Raw genomic sequence first — 22551 nt, 5'->3', positions numbered from 1 at the left:
TCTGATTTCCACCTAACAGATGTACAGTTTCATATGTTGAAATGTTGAAACCACCAACAGCAGCACATTTTGCACATGAAACACTTTTTTCCCTAAAATACTGAAAACTATGAGACAAACTTTCCTCACAGCAGTACCTTCATCTGTTACAGTTACACTACTGATCCAGTAGCAGGCGTTTCATATCTCAGACTCCCCCAGAAGTCCTGTCAAATATCTGAAGAATAATCAATAAGCATATTGCACATTGGTAGCATAATTCTATATTGATCTGTAGTCTATGTCAAGAAGTTTCTTCACCACAGTTATGGTTTTTACTGTTTTATATGAAAACACTACAGTCTGCTGAAGTTGCTCTTATATTCCTCATTTGCACTTATTTCCTTCTGTTCTTTTAATATGCCTCACATCTGTGTAAAAATATACACTGAAAATATGTCATATGTACCATTCTGCCACCAGCATGTCAATCTCCATCATTGGTGACTTTATTTCATGAGATAGACATTTCATCAAATATAGATTTAAGTGCTAGGAAACCTTTTCTGCAAGTATTTACCTGGAGTGCAGCCTTCTATGGAAATGAAACATGAATGATAAACAGTTTAGATGAGAAGAGAATATAAGATTTTGAAAGGTGGTGGTACCGAAGAGTGCTTAAGATTAGGGGGGGTTGATCATGTAACTAATGAGGAGACACTGAATAGGAGTGGAGAGAAAAGTAATTTGTGGCACATCTGACTAGAAGGAGGGATCAATTCACAGGACACATTCTGAGAATTCATGTAACCACCAATTTAATACTGGAGGGAAGTGTTGGGGTAAAACTTAGAGTAAGATCAAGGAATGAGTACATTGAGCCAATTCAGAAAAATGTAGGTTGCAGTTGCTATACCAAAATGAAGAGATTTACGTGTGATAGAGTAGCATGGAGAGCTGCATCAAACCAGTCTTTATATGCAAGACTACAACAACAGACATTCACATGTGAGATTATCATAGTCACATGTCTGCTGATGGGAGACCATTGTTCATCCTTAATTGTTTTTCTGACAACTATACAGCTGTCAGTGATTAAGGCAGGACATTCTAATTCAGATAATTCACAATGTCATGTTGCAAAATAATAATTATATCCTTATATTGTAATCAGATAGATAAAAAATCTATTCATCAAATGGCAGCAGGAGAAAATAGATATAAATATATTGAAATTTGCTAGCTTTTGGAGCTTCCAGCAAAAGGGTTGAAGGGGAAGGAAGAGGGGTGTCATTAGTATCATTTTCCACCAAAATATTCCGATAGAGATCTCAAGAAGATCAAAAGTGAATCCTCATTTTAAAATATGTGACAAGTATGAAATAAAAAATTAAAGACGACTGTCATTATTACATGGATTCTCAAAAATTGTTGAAAGAGTAATATAAAGACCATCAGATTTCCTGAATAAAAATTAAATTCTGTTCTATGCACAGAATGTCTTCATTCATTTATTCATTCATCATGCTTTGTAGATCTTATCAATGACAAACTTGTTTTTTACGAATGTTATTTTTCTGAACTGTGAAACCAGAGATATAATTTGTTGCAGGTATCTGGAATATGAAAAACTGGGAATAAAGACATTCCCCCTTAAGCAGCACAAAGAAGCCTTGGAAGAGTTGAAAAAGGGCTCAATTGCAAAAGCAATCTTCAAGGTGGAACATTAGGCAAGAATTTAAGCCTGTCTCTTCAGAAGAGAAAAACAATAACACTTGCCGAAGGCTCATATTTGTACCCAGTTTTAAATCGCCACTACAGTTTTCCATTTAATGTGATGGCTGTGTCTAAAACAATAAATCAAATTTATTAGCATAGTATTTTTTAATCCAATAAAACATGCATATTTACCTTTAAGGAACTCTCTGAATTGTGCTGTCATAATGCTTTGTGATTTTATTACAGCTACTACCAAATTTTTTAGATTCAACAACAGAACACAAAAAAGATAAAGCTAAAAACTGCCAGCAAAATACAAATGAATCGAAAATATTCACATACTGTCTGATCAAATGTATCCACATACTCATTAATGGACATTAACAAATAGTGTGTCCACCCTTCCCCTATATAATGGCTGAACTTTGCTCTAAGCACCTTCAGCGAGGTGTGAATATCTGTGGAGGAATGGCAGATGATTCTTCCGCAAAAACTGAACCCAGAGAAAGTAGTGGTGTTGGATGCTGGAGCCTGTAGTGAAGTTAATGTTTCAACTCCTCTTAACTGTTCCGTTAGGTTCAGGTTGGGACTGCAATTTCAGTAATGTTCTTATCCACAAATGGTTGCCTCACACACACTGCTTTATGACAGGATGTATTGTCATACTGATACCAACAATCATCATCTCCAAACTGTTCCTGTACTGTACACAGAACATAATGCTATCAAATGTGTTCATATCCTTCCGCATTTAGTGTTTTCTTAAGTGCAATAAGGTCATCACACCCTAACCATGAAAAACAACCCATACAATACACAACCTCTTCTGTACTTCACTTATGACATTACACATGATGGCAGGTAACATTCTCCAGGAATTCACCAAACCTAAATCTTTCCATTGGGTATAGTGTGATTTGTCGATCCAAATCACTAATTTTGAGTCATCCACTGTCCAGTGACCTCACTCTTTATATCACCTCGAGTGTCACATAGCACTGACTGTAGAAAAGTGTGACTTATTAGGAGCTGCATGACCACTGTACTCTACTCTTTATAACTCCCTAATCAAAGTATTGTGTTAGCTGGACTGCTGGTAGCACTTTAGAATTCACAAGTGATTCCTTTTGATGGTTTTATGCAATTTTTTATGACCATCCTATGCAATACTTGAAAGTCACTGTCTGTCAGTACACGAGGTCTGCCTGACTTTGGTTTAACTGTGTTATTACTTCACTGCACAGTAACATCACCAACAGTCAGCTTGGGCAGCTTTGTATAGTTTAAATGTTCTAGATGGATTTGTTACTCAGCTTACATTCAAAGTCTCTGAGCTCTTCTTGCCAACCCATTTTGTTGTTACTGCTTCACTACTGACACGCCTATATGCTTTTACACTGGCAAGTCCAACTCTCATGACATTTAGTGGTCAATTCCACATTATATAGATGTGTTGATATTTTAGATCAGATAGAGTACCATTATTGCTGTAGAGTAATGACGTACATCACATACAGAATATGTTGATTACTATTGGAACTGAAAACAGGTTGTCTGTTTTGAGTCTCCCTCCACCCTTTGAACTGATTTACACAGATAGTTACACAAATACCTACAATTTAAAATAGACCACAAACCACTGTGTGACTTGACATTTTTCACATTAACAAATCACTGAAAGAGATCCAAAGGTCCCGAGTTCGAGTCTCGGTCGGGCACACAGTTTTAATCTGCCAGGAAGTTGCACTGAAAGAGATGATAAGTGCCACAAAAAATATCTGCAGATTGAACCCTGGACCTTTGCACTTATATTCTGATATCCACCCAGTATTCCACCAAGCCCTTTTGGTTGAGGTGATACATTCTAGTTTTTCCTTAAAACTACCTGCATGATACTTGGTATTCTAAAATGAAAACAGTAAACAAATACAATGGAGAAGAAACACTCATGTGCAGCTGACTGATGTGTGATGCAGACAAGGCTGGGTTAGGGAGGAGTTGGGAGGGAGACAGGTGGTTCTCAGCAGCAGTGATAAAACGAGGACTAAATAGAGTAAATGATTGGTTGTAGAAGTGGGGAAGAGATACAGAGTGAGAGAGGGAGTGAGGTGGAGGGAGGGAGGGGAGAGAGAGAGGGGGGGGGAGGGAGGGAGAGAGAGAGAGAGAGAGAGAGATGAAGGGAAATGGGAGTTTAATAACAGAGAGATTTGAAGGGATATCCTACACGAACTACAAGGGCAGTCAAAAAATAAAGCTTCCTATTTTTTTCTCCTTAACTAAAGATCATTAAATGCAAAAATCTGAATTTGGCACTATTCCACAATGTCTCTTCTCCAGGCCACTGCAGTAGTAACTTTCTGTCACCTGCAAAATAGCCAACATTGATGTTCATGTTAGACAGAGTTCTGTGAGATAATTCTTGAATGCAGAAGGTAAAACACCCCATTCACATTCGAAAGACTGAAAAATGCACACAATGACACTACAGTGGATAGCAGCACTGTTAGATGATGGGTTCATGGCTGTAACAAAACTGAATGACGAACACCACAGGCTGACAGAACACAGCGTGGCAGGCTGGTGACTGCAGTGACTCCACATAAAATTTAGCGAGTTGATCATTCACGGCAATTGATGGGTGACCAGATGATTTGTGTAAAGGCAGTGTGATAGCAATTATTCAACAACTGGTATACTCAGAGGTTTGTGCAATTTGGGTACCAAGAATGTTAATCAACCAGAACAAAGAGACAAGAAAAATAATTGCCTCCCAACTCTTGCAATGCTTCTGTTTGTAGGATTTCTGCAGAAATCTGTAACAGGTGATAAGGCTTCATTTTTTGAACCATAATCAAAGAGATAGTCAGTGGAATGGCATCACGGAGCTCACCAAAGAAGAAAAAGGTCAAAACTGTGTGATCGGCAGAGAAAGTATGGCTACAGTATTCTGAGATGCAGAGGTTGTGATTATGGTTGATTTTTTGGAGCAGGGATGCACAATAAATTCTATCCAATATGTCAGAACCCTCAAACCAGCTTCAAGCACATCTTCAGCGAGTTAGCACTGGAGCTTTACCACTGATGGTTGGTTGTGGAGTTACACTCCATGTATGATCTGTCACCCAGATGCATATATGTCAACCTCACCTTCTTTAATAATTTCTGGCTGCAATTCTCAAAATTAATTCCTTTGTAGTTCTGATATGCAGTGCCATGGAGCTGCACCTTTGACATCTTCATCTTATTGCGATAAGTGAGTGCTGGAAGAGAGCTCCAGTCCCATCAACCTACTAAATGACATAACAGTTTTGTGTTAACTCTTATGTATTTTACATACATTGTTTTTCTTGTAGAGGCTCAGTTACGATAATGGGTGAACAGATCTAACTTACTTCATAGCTCATGACAAATCATAACTATGTGTGTGCTGCTTTGACATTATCCATCGAGTCAATGGCAGTTCTTATAATGATTTCTCAGTTGTTTATGACTGTTTACATTCTTGTGAATGTCTTTTTGCTCCTTGACCTTGTAATCTCCCCCTCCCTTCTTTGTTGTTGTTGTCACTACTGTTGTTGATGGTAAACTCTTTTCAAAAATATGAGAGAAGTAATACTTACAATAAATGTTTTTTCTTATCTTCTTTTTCTCATAGTTTGTTCCAGTTCTTAATATCTAGGGGTCTGATTCTCAAATCTGAAATTTTCACATTTTAGGTTCTCATGTTCAAATTGACATAAATAAATTTGATGAATGCATGTGGAGATTTTTTTTGTTTTTTATGTTTATTTGTTTCACATTTTACTGTATCACACTGTCTTCTGAATTTTCACATTAACAAAGCCAAAAAGAGACAAAACCATATCTGATCACGTCAGAGGTATGCCCACCACTACCTCCACACTCTGTGGTAATAACAATATTCCAAAGAGTTTACAAATTTTCTTGAAAAATGAATTTCTATAATTTATAAATGAATCCACAAATAAACATAATAAACAGTGCCATATTTCAAAATTAATAATAGAAATTTTAAGTGTGCTAAATATTTCGTAATTTCAAATGTTACTTAAAAAAAAATTTAACTGTACGTACAGAGCTAGTACATGTTGACTGTAACAACAACAATAAAGTAATTCAATTCATAGTTTTTAGCTTGAAATATAACATATTGTGTCTAAAAGTATATGAAGTTTTTCAGATAAACAGTGGAGATAATACTGACCTGTCCAAAATGTGAAAATTAGTTTTGTTATCGACTACTTCTGTTAAGGAAAAGTAAAGCTAGAGGAGGGTGTCCCTTTCCAACCTCCGAAGCACCACAAAGCTGTAATGTCCAAAGAATAAGCAAGCTTCCACAGTAGATGGAGATGCACAATAGCTGTCACACCTAACTGATGTTCGGAGCAGGCAGCTTTCACAACCCATCTGTACATATTTTAATACCTCCCACAGTGAAATGTTCTGGCACTTACCGACTACCTAAACTATGTTTTCAATTATCACAAACATCTTTCATTGGCCCAAGAGGATAAGGGTGGAACATGTTATTCAAAAGAATTACACGTCACACCATAGATCCACCCACTTAGATGAAAGATGTCATATAACTGAAGATATTTAACTAATTACAACATCTCATAACAACAAAATATTCTTTAAATAATGATAGGTTTGTTTTTATTTCTATTATCATGATTTTACATGCATAAAGGCTTTTTTTAAAAAAATCCATTTCTAGTTTTGACGAATCTCCTTCAATTTATCCAGTTTGTTCAGATGAAGTAGAGAGAAATATTGAACATACTTTGTTCCAGAATCAGAATTTTATTGTCTCATGACATTCATACATAAATCATTGATTTAATGTACAAGACACTCGTCAACAGAGATAATGTGCCAGAGAGATATACAATGTGTCAAAAAAAAAAAAAAAAAGAACAAAAACAATCTTAATTTATAAAAATCATTATAAATTTATTACTCTACAAATAAATCTTCATCATTATTTAAAATTTCCATGGGTGACTAAAATTATTTATGAAGATCCACTTGATATTTATTTTCTGTAGATACACGTATCAGCAGCAGCTGTACTGTTTAATTGGGCTATATTATGTTTGCTCCAATGCAACTGCCTTTTCTTTACTTTGATCTCATCTGTCTCATTATATTGAGGTAGAAAAATGATTAGGTTCATCTTTACCACAAGGAATTACATGCTGACATTCTAGTTTACAACATACTCTACAATCTACAATCTCAGATTTGTAGTAAATCAAACTTATGGAAATGTGGATGGAAAGAATCATCAGTGCCCAGATAAGTCTATTAGCATCTAACCATTTGGAGAACAGTTCAACAGTGTGAGTAGCCATCACTGTACAGCTTCCTGCCTCTGTAAGAGCTGAACTTATACCTTATTCTGTGGTCAGATAATGTGTACATACATTGTCATCTTTGCAATGTGAGTATCCCTTTTCTTTCATCCTTCCATACAAAAATGGTTCATGTCATTCCTTCTGTAAATTCACCTGACAAGGATTAGAACATCTCTTCTCTGGATTTGCCTATCCTTCCTTTCTCCAATACCTACATAAAATCAGATCCACCCCATCTTAAAAATTTTAATTGTATACCAAGCTTCTGACCCTAACCTTTACAACTTCCAATGACAAAGTTGCCCCATAGCCTATTAACTCTACCCTGTTATTCCAAACATATGTTTCTGGCTCCTTCCTTTATAATTTCAACTTATTCTCCATGCAGTGTTATAAGTTACTTATGCATAAATATCACTTGATTATATATTTTCTTTATTATCTCAGAGGACACATTCTTCTCATACTAAAAATCATGCAAAAGTGTAATTTGCAATGACAGGCAACATAGTCTTTTCTTACTTCTTTCAGTTGCATACTCACACTATAAATTAAAAGCATCTTCCCAAGTCCTGTTGATAATAATTCTACAATTGATCCTAAGCTGTATTTGCTCTTCTCTATAGTTATAAGATATGACATTTGTACTTAATGACTTGAAATCTTCAAAATCCTTTCATCTTAGCAAATCATAATTGATTTCACCTAGGGAATGGTTTCCTTTCCTATCCATTTCCTGCTTTTTCATGATGTGACTAATGTGTATTATCACCAGACAAGACATCTGTGACTATTTACTGTGCAGTTGTGTCGTCCGCAAATGTGTGTTAATGCCCCATGCTATCCTACATTAGTAGGTTGTGATCACCACAATGTGATCTGCAGGAAAGAAGAATATCTGTGTCACTTTCCTGTATAACTGTGTCATTGGTGAATGTGTTACTGCCTCAAGGTATCCTATGATAGTAGGTTGTGATCACCATGATGTGGTCTGCAGAAAAGAAGGGTTTCAGTAATAGAAAAACATGAATGTGGAAAGAGGGAGGGTAGAATTGGTACTCTTCTTGATGAAGAATGAAAATGAAAATTAAGATTGGGCTTGCTAGGATCAAAGAAAGAAAGATAGAACCCCTAACACAGAATTCCGTACCACTCTCCACCCCAGAATCCCTTCCTGTTGGGTTCTTCGCCAAGAGGCTGTAGTCAGCATATCCTACAGAATGGACTTGTCTTGGCTTACCCTGTAAAGGCCTCAAAAGTTGATACTAACATACCTCTTTTGCAATCATGAATGTATGGAGTAACAACACATTTGTTAGTCATTGAGCAGTCATAATTACAAGTCAGTCAGTGTATTATCACTATCTCCATGAGCTGCTACTGGCTTATGGTATGTAATCTCCCATGTAAAAAGTGTTAAAGATCATAGGTTAATAAGAGTGGAAGAAACTGCTCCAGGGAAAATGAAATAATAACGTGGAAGCAGCTAACTCAGAACTTGATGGTTGTCATTCCGTCTAATCTACAAAGGTAGCAGATTTTCCTGAGGGTTTGGATTTCCTTAGCATATCAGTTCTGTATAATATAGAGTATTTACCCCATGACATATTGCATCTTTTCTACTACAGATTACATAATACTATGGCATTACCACCATTGCTCCAGTGATGATGTTTAATCCCCTTACACTTATAATATTTCTGTAATGTCCAGTTTTACTAAATTGAATTTCATATTTGATAAATAGAAATGCCTTAGCTCCCGTGATTAATTTGTCGAACTTTGAGCTTATGCTCTGCTGCTGTACCAATGATTATATGTAAAATTAGACTTTCTGCTACAGCAGACAAAAGTAGATGAACACTTAACAACATTCCCCATGTTATGTAAATGCATAAACTTTTTCACTTAAATCTGTTTTTATTCATGAATCAGTAAACAATAAAATCACTAGCTTGCCTCCGGTAAGTAATTAAAGTTAATGTAATGTATGACTAAAATAGAAAAGTCCTTTTTCAAGCTCTGTGACAGTTAACATGAGGCATATTGTGTCTGTTCTGGTTAGTAACATCATCTAAATTAACTATTATAACTTCTGCCTGGATCAGGTGAGAAAATGTATCAAATCTTTCCCACCTACATCTCTGTTATTTAGTACACTTCTTCCGAGTAAGTACACGACACCTACTTAATGCAGAATGTCTCATACAGCACAGATTTCACTAATAATGAGCTTTCCTCCTTCAGTTAACAATAATTAACATGACAGTTTACATACTAGATAATTATAATATAAAACCTCCTTCAGGTAATCCATAAGGCACACAAATTTATAGCCATAAACCTTAAAACACAAACACACATTAGTGTCGCTATATGTACTATATCCAGATATGCAACTTTCACAGATAAGAGTCATCATCATACTCAGTATATCTTAAATGTATTTCAAAATTAAGCTGACAACATCATAGACTTTAGTATATTCACTAGGACATGTGAACTCTTGCTTAAATGCTACTTCAAACTGATCAAAGTCTGAAACTTATTTCTGCATTTGGAATTCCAATTTAAAACTTCAAATTGTAAATGTTTTAACAGTAAAGTGATTTTTCATGGTATCTGCCCAATCCTTGGATAACATTTTCTTAAATTTCTTCAAAAATGCCAATGAGTGTACAATTTAATTACCTCCTTTGTTACACACAATTGGAAGACCGTTAATTGTAATAAACATTCATGGAGTTAAAAATATTGTTGGCCAGGTCTAGTGGCAGTATTAAAGAAAAAATACTCATCTTGTTTTTTAAGGATCTCCTTCAATCCATTGCTGGAAATTATTCTGTCTGGAAGCCAGGTTCTCTTGTATTTACTCGAATCTAAGCCGCACTTTTTTTCCGATTTTCGTAATCCAAAAAACCGCCTGCGGCTTAGAATCGAGTGCAAAGCTAGCGGAAGTCATGAAAAATGTTCGTACGTGCCGCCACAACTAACTTATGCCGGCGAATACATGTAGCGCTACGCAAGCATACTTTGTAGGCACAAAGATAAATACTGGCGCCAAAACCTCTGCGTCAGTAAATAATTTTTTTTAAAAAAAGTGGAAGACGAGATTTTTTTTCTCCGCCGCGAGTTTCGACCACTGCATTTTCATACATTATCCAACGAAGTAAATACAAATTCCGTATTGTTCATCTTCGAATGTAGCACCTTTTCAGTGTGCTACGAAAATCTGACTGGCAAGACTGTTTGGGATGTTTGTCAATATGGCCAACTCTACGTTCTGAATTTTTTCCTATCTGTGAGAAGAGATGGTTGCAAATAGGAACCTGATGAAATTTGAATCACATACAGTATTCTCTTCACCATAAGAATAATACGAATATAAACATTTTGCCGTGTATTCTTTCGTGTTTGCTGCTATCTCATTTAAATCTTGTCTGCCTAATAAACTACGAAACTATAGAGTGAGACAACAGCAAACGTGGAAGAATATACATATCATGTCATGTTTATATTCGTATTATTCTTATGTCTAAGAAATGAAGCACGGCAAGTGACTAGATTTTTAAATCTAAGATGACTGTAATTTCTGTGCAGAATTTGATGTAATAAAGAACCGGCCGCAAAGATTTTCAAACGGAGAAAAATTTTCACAAACTCTCGTTCAGAACATGTTCTATCATACGCAGTCTATTATTTGATTCTTGTTGATCATTATCAAAGAAAGCAGCAGTGTAAGTAACAACAAATAGCAGTCTCTTGCCATTGTTTCGCTAATGAGACGATTCCTCTCTCTCTCTCTCTCTCTCTCTCTCTCTCTTTTTTTTTTAATTGTACGCGGCGGTAGTGCGCACAAAAGCAAGCCATGCCGCGAGCCGCGACTGGCCGTAAACACGCACTATCAGAATGCGACAAACAATGCATGACACAGTGCAGTAATGCATTTTCAGCTTAAGAGTGACGCAAACACCTATAACAAAGAAAACGGCATTTATCAGATCAAAGCAAAATAAGCAATCGATTCAAACCAGACGAAGCACGTGAAAAAGGAAGGGTATCCGTATAAATACGGACGGAGCGCCTGACGCATAGCAATGGCTACGTGGTAAAGCTTAACTGCTAAACTTACAACTCGAACCAAACTACTGTAGCTGTATCGTCATTCATTCGACCTAAATTGTCTATCATATTACAATGGACCAACTTTGTTTCGATTTGGAGATGCGGCCTAAAACTTTTCTCTCCCCTTGAATTTCGAGTCTCAAATTTCAGGTGTGGCTTAGATTCGGGAAATTTTTTTTTTCTTTATTTCGAGTCTCATTTTTCAGATGCGGCTTACATTCGAGTGCGGCTTAGATTCGAGTAAATACGGTAGACTGGTGTGTTTCTACAAATAACATAGATGAAAAACTGATTTGTATGTAATTTTCATTTTTTTGTAGTCATAGACGCCTTGCTGCCTTCAATTACAATGTTCACTCAGCGAGTTATAATCCATTTGAACGTAACTCTGGAAAAGTCTCTCCTTCCTTCCTTCCTTCCTTCCCGCCAGACAACAAACAACCAACTCACGCATCGTTAACATCATTCCTAAGTATATCAGTAAAGATATAGTCATACTAAGATTGAAAAATAGAACATTAAATCGAAAATAATTTACAGAAAATGAAATTCTCCCAACAGCACAATAGAACAACGATGATAGCATATATTCACATAAACAAAAAAATATATTTTTCTAGTACAGTAATTCATATATATATATATATATATATATATATATATATATATATATATATATATATATAGATTTATTTTATCACAGGGGTTAATTGTGCTAGAATGACATATTATACAGTCTGAGTTTAAAACATTTCAAATAAGATTGAAGAAAGGATAAGATCATAAATTTGAGAATATACATGGCCCAAACAGCTTAATGCACATTATACACACCCTGAGAGTTTCACTCACATTTCCACTGTGAGGGAAAGTCTCACAGGTGTGCACAAGGTTTACAAATCTGAAAAGTAGAACATGCAGTTAAACAAGAGTTTATGAACTCATATGTTTCTGTGGTCTGAATAGTTGAAGGCTGGTAAAAAGAGGCATCTGATGTACGCTGTACTGGAGGGTGGTGTCCAGTGGTTCTTCATACTACTGATGGTCTTGTTTTGTTCTTTTTTATTTTTTTTTCAAAGGAGTGAACACAGCTCCCAGTATATTTCCTACAACATTTTGCAGCGTATCACCTTCAGAATCCAAAGTTCCCTAATTACATTCATGAAATATTTCATGAGAAAAATTGCAAGATAAACAAGGTTCTCAGAATCTGAATTTGGGGGGGGGGGGGGGGGACCAGAAATGTCAAAATGATTTTTTAACTCATCTGAAGCTAAGTGAAAAGAATACTTTGCAAACTCTTAGGTAAAAGCAAATACTAACACATCTTGAAAAAAAACTGAAAAAGGTTACTTTTCACCAAAAAAAATTTTAGAGTTTGTCAGATGTAATTATGCTGCTGAATTTTGTATAAATACTAATTAGCAATATTAAAGAAAAAATACTTGTACCAAGACAAAATTGTACAGCAAATGTTAATGTATTAGGGGTAACAAGACTAAAACTAGCACTCAACAATCAGTAAATTTTAAGTTGGATGCAGAAAATAATAAGATAAATGATTTCTTCTCTTATACACTTGAGTTCCTAAAGTTACTCAATTTTTAAGTAAACTGTAAAATATGATACCACTTGCAATATTGTAGTTTACGATACCAATTTCACTACCGAAAAATGCAATACCATATCTCAGAAGCAAGTCCTCTGTGCCTTTTCAGCACTACCATGGCTTACAGTACCATTTAACATTGTCAAATAGTTCATGAAGTACTGTGTGCAGCATAGACACTACTAAAATGTCAAAGCATCTGATGAATTCTGTGTGCTACATAAGCACTACTCAGTTCCAGGATACTAGATTATGTGTACAGTAGTTCAAATATATGTCAGGTGTGCTAACATGGCACAACTTCAATTGGGTGTACCATATGGTAAAATCTATCATATAACTAAAAGTTCTTTATGACAAATTAAGTTTAAGTCCAGTTGGGGATACCATGTAGCATGTTTAAACACACAGCTAAGTTCACTATCAATTTGGTTCAACTCATGGTTGAGGATACTACACAACATCAATGAAATAACTTATATTTATAAGCACTATGGTGAATGTCCATAGAAACATGTCCTGTAACTAACAATTAAAGCACAAAAACGAAAACGTCCTCTCCAGATCATGAGGTTGTCTGAAATATCATTTCTGGTTGAAAATTCACTTAAAACTAGATAGAATTGGAAAATGTCCACTTAGGTAATACACAAAATTATATACTGTACACAGGTGATATTATGTATCAAATTTTGGGAAGCAAGTGTCCACAGATTTCAGTTACTCTCCTGATATTTTTTACACACTTCAGTGAAGATAGGATTTGTTTGTTTCAGAGTTCTGTATCGTAGACATCTATGTAAATTCAAGGACAAATAATAGTGTGAGTGTGTGTGTGTGTGTGTGTGTGTGTGTGTGTGTGTGTGCGTGTGTGTGTGTGTCTATATTACTAGTTATCAGACAGCATCTTCAAGGTATTTACAGAAATGATAAAATATCATGCAGTTTTTTATAAGGTGTGGGTATAGTATTCAATGGCAAAGTTGTCTTTGTACCAGTTAGTATCTTTCAAGAATGACTCCCATACTCATAGTTGTTACATAGACAACAAAACATCAAAGAAAATATGTTATAGCACTTAATGATATGAATATAGTAGAGGGAAACATTCCACGTGGGAAAAATATATCTAAAAAGAAAGATGATGAGACTTACCAAACAAAAGCGCTGGCAGGTCGATAGACACACAAACAAACACAAACATACACACAAAATTCAAGCTTTCGCAACCAACGGGTGCCTCATCAGGAAAGAGGTAAGGAGAGGGAAAGACGAAAGGATTTGGGTTTTAAGGGAGAGGGTAGGGAGTCATTCCAATCCCGGGAGCGGAAAGACTTACCTTAGGGGGAAAAAAGGACAGGTATACACTCGCGCACACACACACATATCCATCCGCATATACAAATAATGGTGTACACAGTGAAACAATTAGTGAACAGGGAAGCATTATCGATCGATCGGTCGGCAACAGCTCGCTTCAGGAATCCGAAATGACAGGAAACAATCTCGCAAATACTGTAGATTCAGGTTTTGGGTCCTCACCGTTTTCTCAAATAAGTCAAGACACATTTTCTGCTTGTCAAAATGTGAATGTTGCCGGTGCAAATGCACTGCCGAAAAGCATAGAGGAACAGATTCCAGACACTAATACATTATTATTGCAATTAATGCAACAAATGAAATAAAATATGTTGTGTCTAGACAAGACAGTCTAGACACAAGGCGAGGAAGCCGAAAGGGCACGCGTCAACTCACGCAGGCTTGCTTATGTCTGAAACAGGATACGTAATGAATGCTATAAAGGAAAGTACGTAGCTCCATGAATACTTAACTTTAATCCATCATTTGTAAACAGCATTCTTGATGATACAAGTGAGACTCTCTCCAGAAATGGTTAATGGCGCCTTGCTAGGCCGTAGCCATGGACTTATCTGAAGGCTATTCTAACTATCTCTCGGCAAATGAGAGAAAGGCTTCGTCAGTGTAGTCGCTAGCAAAGTCGTCGTATAACTGGGGTGAGTGCTAGTACGTCTCATCTAGACCTGCCGTGTGGTGGCGCTCGGTCTGCGATCACTGACAGTGGCGACACGCGGGTCCGACATGTACTAATGGACCGCGGCCGATTTAAAGCTACCACCTAGCAAGTGTGGTGTCTGGCGGTGACACCACATTCCTCCCCCGCAAATCGGCGAGCGGTCGTGTTATAAGGCTTCCGCCCGCCGTGGGGAGGGCCCCATGTTGACGTATGCGATGAGGTGGTGAGCCTAACAACAGGCGAGGCTGTGCCACCCGCACCCGGCCATTCGGTCCGAGGGGAGTTAGGAAACGCCTGGAAACCTAGTCCAGGGTGCACGTCAACATGCGGTGTATGCGCCCGTAAAGAGCCAGGAGGTGCCGAAGGGTCGACCTCCATCGCGTCGGGGTATCCGACGCGCGATGACGCCATGTGGTCCGGAGCGGGCAAGAGTTCCATGGCGGAGGACAGCCGGTCACGTGAAGCGATCGGTGGCGCGCGACCCAGGGAGGCGCTTGGCGGCTGCAGCGAAGCGTCCACTGCGGGCGGCGCCGGCGGGAGAACAGGCGGCGGCGGCGGCGGCGGCGGCGGCGGCGGCGGCGGCGGCGGCGGCGGCGCGTCGCCATGGGGCAAAATGGAAGGCATCGTCGGTAACACCTGGGGATGAGGCAAGCCAGTAGATGGGTCCCCAGGGCGCTGACCGGACGGCACCGTCGCTGAAAGCAGACGGGGAGCGGCAGAACCCGTGCGACGACAGAGGCGCAGCTGATTGAGATGCCGACGCACCTCACCAAAGGCCCCCAAAACCAAATACATCGCGCGGCCGAGGCAGCGAAGAATGCGCCCTGCGAGCCAACGCCGTGAACCGCGATAGTTTCGATAGAATACAACGTCGCCTGGAGCAAAAGCAGGAGTCTGCCGCTGCACAGGAACCTGATGCGGCGGATGCAGCAAAGACATCAAGGTTCGATGAGGACGACCATGGAGCAACTCAGCCGGCGAGCGACCATCCCGGGGCTGAGAGCGATACGAAGACAAAAAGAGCAACAACACGTCCTCCCGAGAATGCGACTCTTTCAACTTCAACATCTGTGACTTGAAAGTCCGGACCAATCGTTCAGCAGCACCGTTTGACTGTGGCGAAAACGGCGCGGACGTCAGATGTTGAATACCATTGGCCTTGCAGAATGACTGAAATTCTGGGGACATGAATTGTGCGCCATTGTCGGAAACAGTAGTCTGTGGAAGACCTTCAATGCAAAAGATAGCAGATAACGCTTGGATGGTGGCAGATGACGTCGTGGAAGACATCCGGACAACGAAAGGAAAATAACTGAATGAATCGACAACAACCAACCATCGCGCATTCCAGAACGGACCAGCAAAATCGATGTGCAAGCGTTGCCAAGGGAAAGTGGCTTTTGGCCAAGCAAAGAATTTCCGCGGTGGCGCGGATTGTTGTTCGGCACACGCCATGCAAGAAGAGCACATAACGTAATCGCAGCATCGATTCCGAACCAAGTACAGTGCCGACGAGCAAGTTGTTTCGTTCTCACTATACCCCAATGTCCTTGGTGGAGAAGCTTTAAGACAGAGGACTGTAACGAACGTGGGACCACGACTCTGGACTGATCATTATCAGAACGCAACAGCAAAACACCACGTCGTACAAAAAGTCTCTCCTTGTGAGCAAAAAATCGGCGAACCAACGGATCCTCGATCTGTGACTTTGACAAGGGCCATTGCGTAGCAACAAAACGCAAAACGGTAGCAAGGACAGGGTCAGCAGCTGTGGCTGTAGCTACACGACGAAAATCAATCGGAAACGATTCGACCACGTCATCAGTTTCCGCATCAATGAACATGCAAGCAAGTTCGGAAGAATCGAATGCTTTATCCTCAGCAACAGGCAAACGGGACAACGCATTGGTGTTTCCGTGCTTAGCAGTGGACCGATACAAGATATCGTAGCGGTACTGCGAGAGGAAAATAGACCAGTGAATGAATTTCTGCGCTGTACGTGGAGGTACAGGGTTGTTCGGATGAAAAAGTGATGTCAAAGGTTTGTGGTCCATGATGATGGTAAAGTGACGACCATACAAGAAATCATGAAACTTTGTAACACCAAACACGAGAGCCAAAGCTTCTTTCTCTATCTGGGAATAATTTCTTTGCGCTGACGACAGCAATTTGGACGCAAAGGCAATAGGGCGATCATGCGAACCATCTTTGTGCGCAAGCACAGCACCGATCCCGAAATCCGATGCATCTACCATCAACAAAAGGGGTTTCTGGGGATCGAATGGCGTAAGGCAAGTATTTGAAAGCAACGCCGATTTCAACTTGCGAAAGGCGCGTTCGCATTCCGTCGACCAGACGAACGGAACACCTTTACGGCATAAGCGATGAAGCGGAGCTGAAATGGAAGAAGCGCGCGGCACAAATTTATGGTAATAGTTAATTTTTCCCAACACACTCTGTAGCTGCTTCAAATTCTGCGGCGAAGGCAAGTCCTGTATGGCACGGAGGTGCTCTGGACTCGGATGTATGCCTTGAGCATTGATTACATGTCCCAGATATGGTAAGTCACGAGCAAAAAACACACATTTGTCCTTCCTCAAGCGAAGACCATTCTGTCGCAATACCTGAAATAACGTTCGGAGGTTGGATAAATGTTCTGCTGCTGTCTTTCCAGAGATCACAATATCGTCCAGATATGTAGTTTGCAGCAGTAGGGACCGACGCATAAACAGTTTGTAAATATTGCTGAAACAAGGCAGGGGCGGATGCAAACCCGAATGGTAGTCTTTTGAATCGGTACAATCCAAGATGCGTGTTAACCACCAATACGCGCTGGGATTCTTCGTCCACCGGTAGTTGCAAGTACGCATCTGCTAGGTCCAACTTTGAAAAATATTTTCCCGGGCACAGTTTGTCAAAAAGATCTTCCGGGCGGGGCAAAGGAAAAGTAGCAGTCACTAGTTGTGGATTCACTGTGGCCTTGTAGTCCACCCAAAGTCTCAATTTTCCGGAAGGTTTTTGCAAAATTACTAAGGGTGAGGCCCAGAGAGAAGCCTGCACACGTTCAATGACACCTTGTGATTCTAAATCGTTTAATGTTCTTGCGACCTCATCACGCAATGTGTGGGGAACATTGCGCGCTCTGAAAAATTTCGGTTGCGCGTTTACTTTCAGTTCCAAATGTGCTTCGTAGTTCTTAGCGCAACCAAGGCCCGGTGCAAAAATGTCTGCAAAGTCGTCATATAGACGAGAAACACTGGCTGAAGGCACAGTCTGGTTCACTGATAGGACCTGATTTACTATAGACAAGTTAAACAACTGAAATAAATCTAAACCAAACAAGTTCACTGCAGCAGAAGAACGAAGAACGTAAAATGACACAAGTTTTGTTTGTCCCTTGTATGTTGCAAGAAGGCTGCTCTGTCCTAACACAGGGATATTCTGTCCTGAATAACTATTTAACTGAACATTTGCGGCACGCAAAGGAGGTGCGCCCAGTTGTTTGTACGTGTCGTGATTGAGTAGTGAAACTGCAGCTCCGGTATCTAGCTGGAATGGTATCACGTTGCCATTAATTTCCAAGTCTACAAAAAGTTTATTGTCCTGCTGACGACAAGAACGACTGTCTCGTGCAATTGGAACTGTTTCTGGGACAGAAGCACTGGCGACTTGACGGGATTTCCGTCGACGTCGACGCACACTTTTTGAGGGACGAAGACAGTCACAGTTAGAGAAAGTAGCACAGGGCGGAGTGGCATTAACTACATGAATGTCCATGGGCGAAGGTTCCCGAGCCTGAGTGTCCTTGGTTCGATTCCGGCGCGAAGCTAAGGGCCTGGAATGGTTGTGAGTGTCCGATCTAAGCTTTTTCTGGCAAACACTTTGAACATGTCCTTTTTTATTACAGAAAAAGCAAATAGCCTGGCGTGACGGGCAATTCTCACGCGAATGTCTAGTTGCACACCGCGGGCATGATATCAGCACTGCTTTTGCTTGCTTTCGCAGGTCACGTGGCTGCGCGGACGTGTGCGAGGGCAGTTTACAGTTCCGTGCAGCTCGCCTGGCGGGCCGGTGAATGTGATACACAGCTGGCGAAGATTCAAATGATTCCTGAGCAAAGTCAAGTGTGTCTTGCCTATCCAATATGTCTATCACTTGTTGAAGGGAGGGATTGACTAGTTTCAAAATCTGTTCCCGTATACGAACATCAGAAACGTTCTGTGCTATGGCATCACGTACCATTGTATCTGAATAAGGAAGTCCACATTCACACTCAAAAGCACAATCCCTTGTAAGGCCTTGCAATGTTGCAACCCACTCCCGATTAGTTTGACCGGCCGTACGTTTTGTACGAAAGAACGTATACCTTTTTGCAACGACATTGACTGTTTCTTTGAAATAGGCATCTAAAGCAGACAAAATTTCTTCGTATGACAGAGTTGCTACGTCGCGTCGGGGAAACAATTTCACTATCACACGGTAGGTGGACACCTACACACGAAAGCAAAAACGGCTGCCGCTCATTACCCTGAATTCTGTAGGCGGCGAGATGGAATCCAAATTTGCGTGACCACTCCGACCACGTTTCGTCGTCGGGACGAAAATTACGGAACGGGGGTGCAACTGCGTGTTGTGGCTGCTGTAGCGATGAAGCGGCGGCGGCCGCATCGTTTTGCAGTGCACGTTGACCCTGGACGAGCTGTCCAAGGGCATCCAATAAGGCCTGCGTCTGCTGATTCTGCAAGCGATAAAATTCGGACAGTACATCTGGAGATGGTGGCGAAGCCATGACACAAGTAAAGCAGATCAAAGCAAGTAGCAAGAACACTTTTACACTCGTCGCCAAAATATGTTGTGTCTAGACAAGACAGTCTAGACACAAGGCGAGGAAGCCGAAAGGGCACGTGTCAACTCACGCAGGCTTGCTTATGTCTGAAACAGGATACATAATGAATGCTATAAAGGAAAGTACGTAGCTCCATGAATACTTAACTTTAATCCATCATTTTTATACATTATTCTTGATGATACAAGTGAGACTCTCTCCAGAAATGGTTAATGGCGCCTTGCTAGGTCGTAGCCATGGACTTAGCTGAAGGCTATTCTAACTATCTCTCGGCAAATGAGAGAAAGGCTTCGTCAGTGTAGTCGCTAGCAAAGTCGTCGTACAACTGGGGTGAGTGCTAGTACGTTTCATCTAGACCTGCCGTGTGGTGGCGCTCGGTCTGCGATCACTGACAGTGGCGACACGCGGGTCCAACATGTACTAATGGACCGCGGCCGATTTAAAGCTACTACCTAGCAAGTGTGGTGTCTGGCGGTGACACCACAAAATCAGAGACAAACACAGCAACATTTAGACACAATGGAACAAAATCTTCAAAAGTTAGACACAATGGAACAACACCAGAGACAAACACAGCAACAGTTAGACGCAATGGAACAAAATCTTCACACCACACTTGAACAAACACGTGAAGATTTGACTACTGAGTTACATAACATTGAATCGAAATGTCAAAAAGTCTGTAATGACGTAAAAACACAAATTTGTGAGCATTTTCAACCTATTTTTTCGCGGCATGAAAATGCATTACAGAATCACGAAGCAGCCATAAAAGAAGTGCAAACCATTGTTCATGAAAATCATGAGACCTTGTGGGCTAAAATTGACTCAGTTGCATCTACCGATTCGGTTACGCAACTTGCAAAAACTCAGGAAAACTTAAAGGACACAGTAGATTCGATTTCAACACAAATGGACACTCTGAAACTTGGTTCAGAAAAACACACTGAGGAAATGTGTTCACTATCGGAGAAAGTAGCCGAACTTTCGGATCAGGTCACTAACTTATCTACGAAGGTAGATGATAATCTGAATGACACAAAACCGGTAGTCTTTAATGACACAGAAGAGTGCGAACAAATTAGGAAACTGAAACAAAATCTGAATCAAATTAATACGCAACACCAAAGAGAAATCCGCGAAGTACAAGATCAGCTCACACAGGTAATACAAGAATTACGTATTTCAAAGGACACTCGCGCTCCAGTATGGGAAGAGGGACATAGAAATACGGAACAGACACAAAATAATAACACAGGGCATTTCGGAAATTATGAAAGAAATTGGCAAGGTGCACCGAATTTTGAGATGGAACCACCGACACGACGTAACAATGACCGATATGCGACTCGCCGACACGATGATTTTGACTATAAGCTGTTCTTTACTACACGTAAATTCAAAACATTTAAGAATTCTGGCAACGACATTCATCCACAAGCGTGGCTCCATCAATTCTCTCATTGTTTTCCTCCCAACTGGTCATTAGAGCACAGATTAGAATTTATGTGTGGCTATTTAGAGAATGAACCAGCTGTAAGAATGCGATCGGTCATTCACGATTGTCACAGTGAAGGAGAATTTTACCATGCGTTCCTCTCAGCATATTGGTCTCAAGCTACACAAGACCAAGTAAAACATAGCATCATAATGATGAAGCATTTCGAACAATCTAAATTTTCCAGTCTTGTAAAATATTTTGAAGACATGTTGCACAAGAATCAGTACCAGTCAAACCCATACAGCCCCTCAGAACTCATCCGCATTTGCTTAATCAAACTGTCTGAACATTTACAACATATTATTTTAGCAGGACGTTGAAAGACGACATTGAAGCTTTTCAGGGACTGTTACAAGAACTGGAAATTGACACTGACAATCGCGGAACGCGAAAACAGGAGCACAACAATTACAGGTCACATCTGTCACAATTCCGCGATGACAGAAATAATACACGTCAAGGCTATTCTTATAACGTAAATCGTGACCAAAACAGACACCATCCGTATGACAACCGCTGGCAGAGTAGTAATAATTACAGGGAAAGATCACCTCTCCGCGGTAATGACTATCACAGAGACAATCAGAGAAACAGACAATATGAGAACCAAAATAATTATTATCAAGGGAGACAGAATAACTTTAGACGCAACGGTCCAGCGCGCAGTTACGACTCAGGGAGAAATTCTCCACCACGTGACCAACAAGAAAGAAACTATGCAACCTACCGACATGACGACAGACGATATGATCATAACGACAGACGTGAATTTCATCAGAACTGGCGGGATTTAAACAGGGCTGGGCCCTGTCGGCAAGGCGAATTTGTAGAAGCTAGGTCTCCTAATCCCAGTAACAATGTGCGTCAACAAAGAAACAGACAATGACTCGCACCGCAGGCTGCCACGTGCACTGGCTGGCTCAGGGAAAAATAACATAGATGCTAACCTTGAGAAAAATTCCAGTATTCCTTACCGACGTATACCGCATGATAATTGTGTTCAAGTTGAAAGGGTAAAACATTGCACCACATTTCACATGTAAAACCGTTTATTGAGAGACAATCTGCTTTTTAACTTTGTCTTTGCCATAAAACTTTTCACTTCACATTACTAGTATGCTTTAGAAACTGTTACCATGCAACAATAGTTGAAGTTAAATATCCAGTCAAGAACCAAGAGAACTTATTTAAACAGAAATTACGAATGCATTGTTATAGTGAACAGACGACACAATGTTGTTATTTGTACATTCTTGCTTGTTAGTTGCACGATTACGTAACAACTATAAGACTCACATGCTTAGAACATTTACCGGTACTGCTAATGAGATTCTAATGCAACATTTTGGTTTACTT

The 22551-nt window shown here is 39.9% G+C and overlaps 1 protein-coding gene and 1 long non-coding RNA gene across 2 annotated transcripts in view; one reads left to right on the top strand and one right to left on the bottom strand.

The window, feature by feature from the left end:
* Positions 1-1896, top strand: part of LOC126101133 (uncharacterized) — a 58762-nt gene extending 56866 nt beyond the window's left edge. The window contains exon 8 of the mRNA XM_049911816.1: positions 1592-1896. Within this exon, the coding sequence (XP_049767773.1) occupies positions 1592-1709 (118 nt within the window). The 3' untranslated portion in view covers positions 1710-1896. The remainder of the gene's footprint in view (positions 1-1591) is intronic.
* Positions 1897-4549: 2653 nt separating this feature from the next.
* The window catches only part of LOC126101135 (uncharacterized), a 245545-nt gene continuing 227543 nt past the window's right edge, over positions 4550-22551 (bottom strand). The window contains exon 2 of the long non-coding RNA XR_007522273.1: positions 4550-4845. This is a non-coding gene — a long non-coding RNA (uncharacterized LOC126101135). The remainder of the gene's footprint in view (positions 4846-22551) is intronic.

This window comes from Schistocerca cancellata, chromosome 9 (genome assembly GCF_023864275.1).
Source record: "Schistocerca cancellata isolate TAMUIC-IGC-003103 chromosome 9, iqSchCanc2.1, whole genome shotgun sequence".
NCBI lineage: Eukaryota > Metazoa > Arthropoda > Insecta > Orthoptera > Acrididae > Schistocerca > Schistocerca cancellata.
The sequence above is the reverse complement of the archived record's forward strand: the minus strand, read 5'-3'. Positions and strand labels throughout refer to the sequence as shown.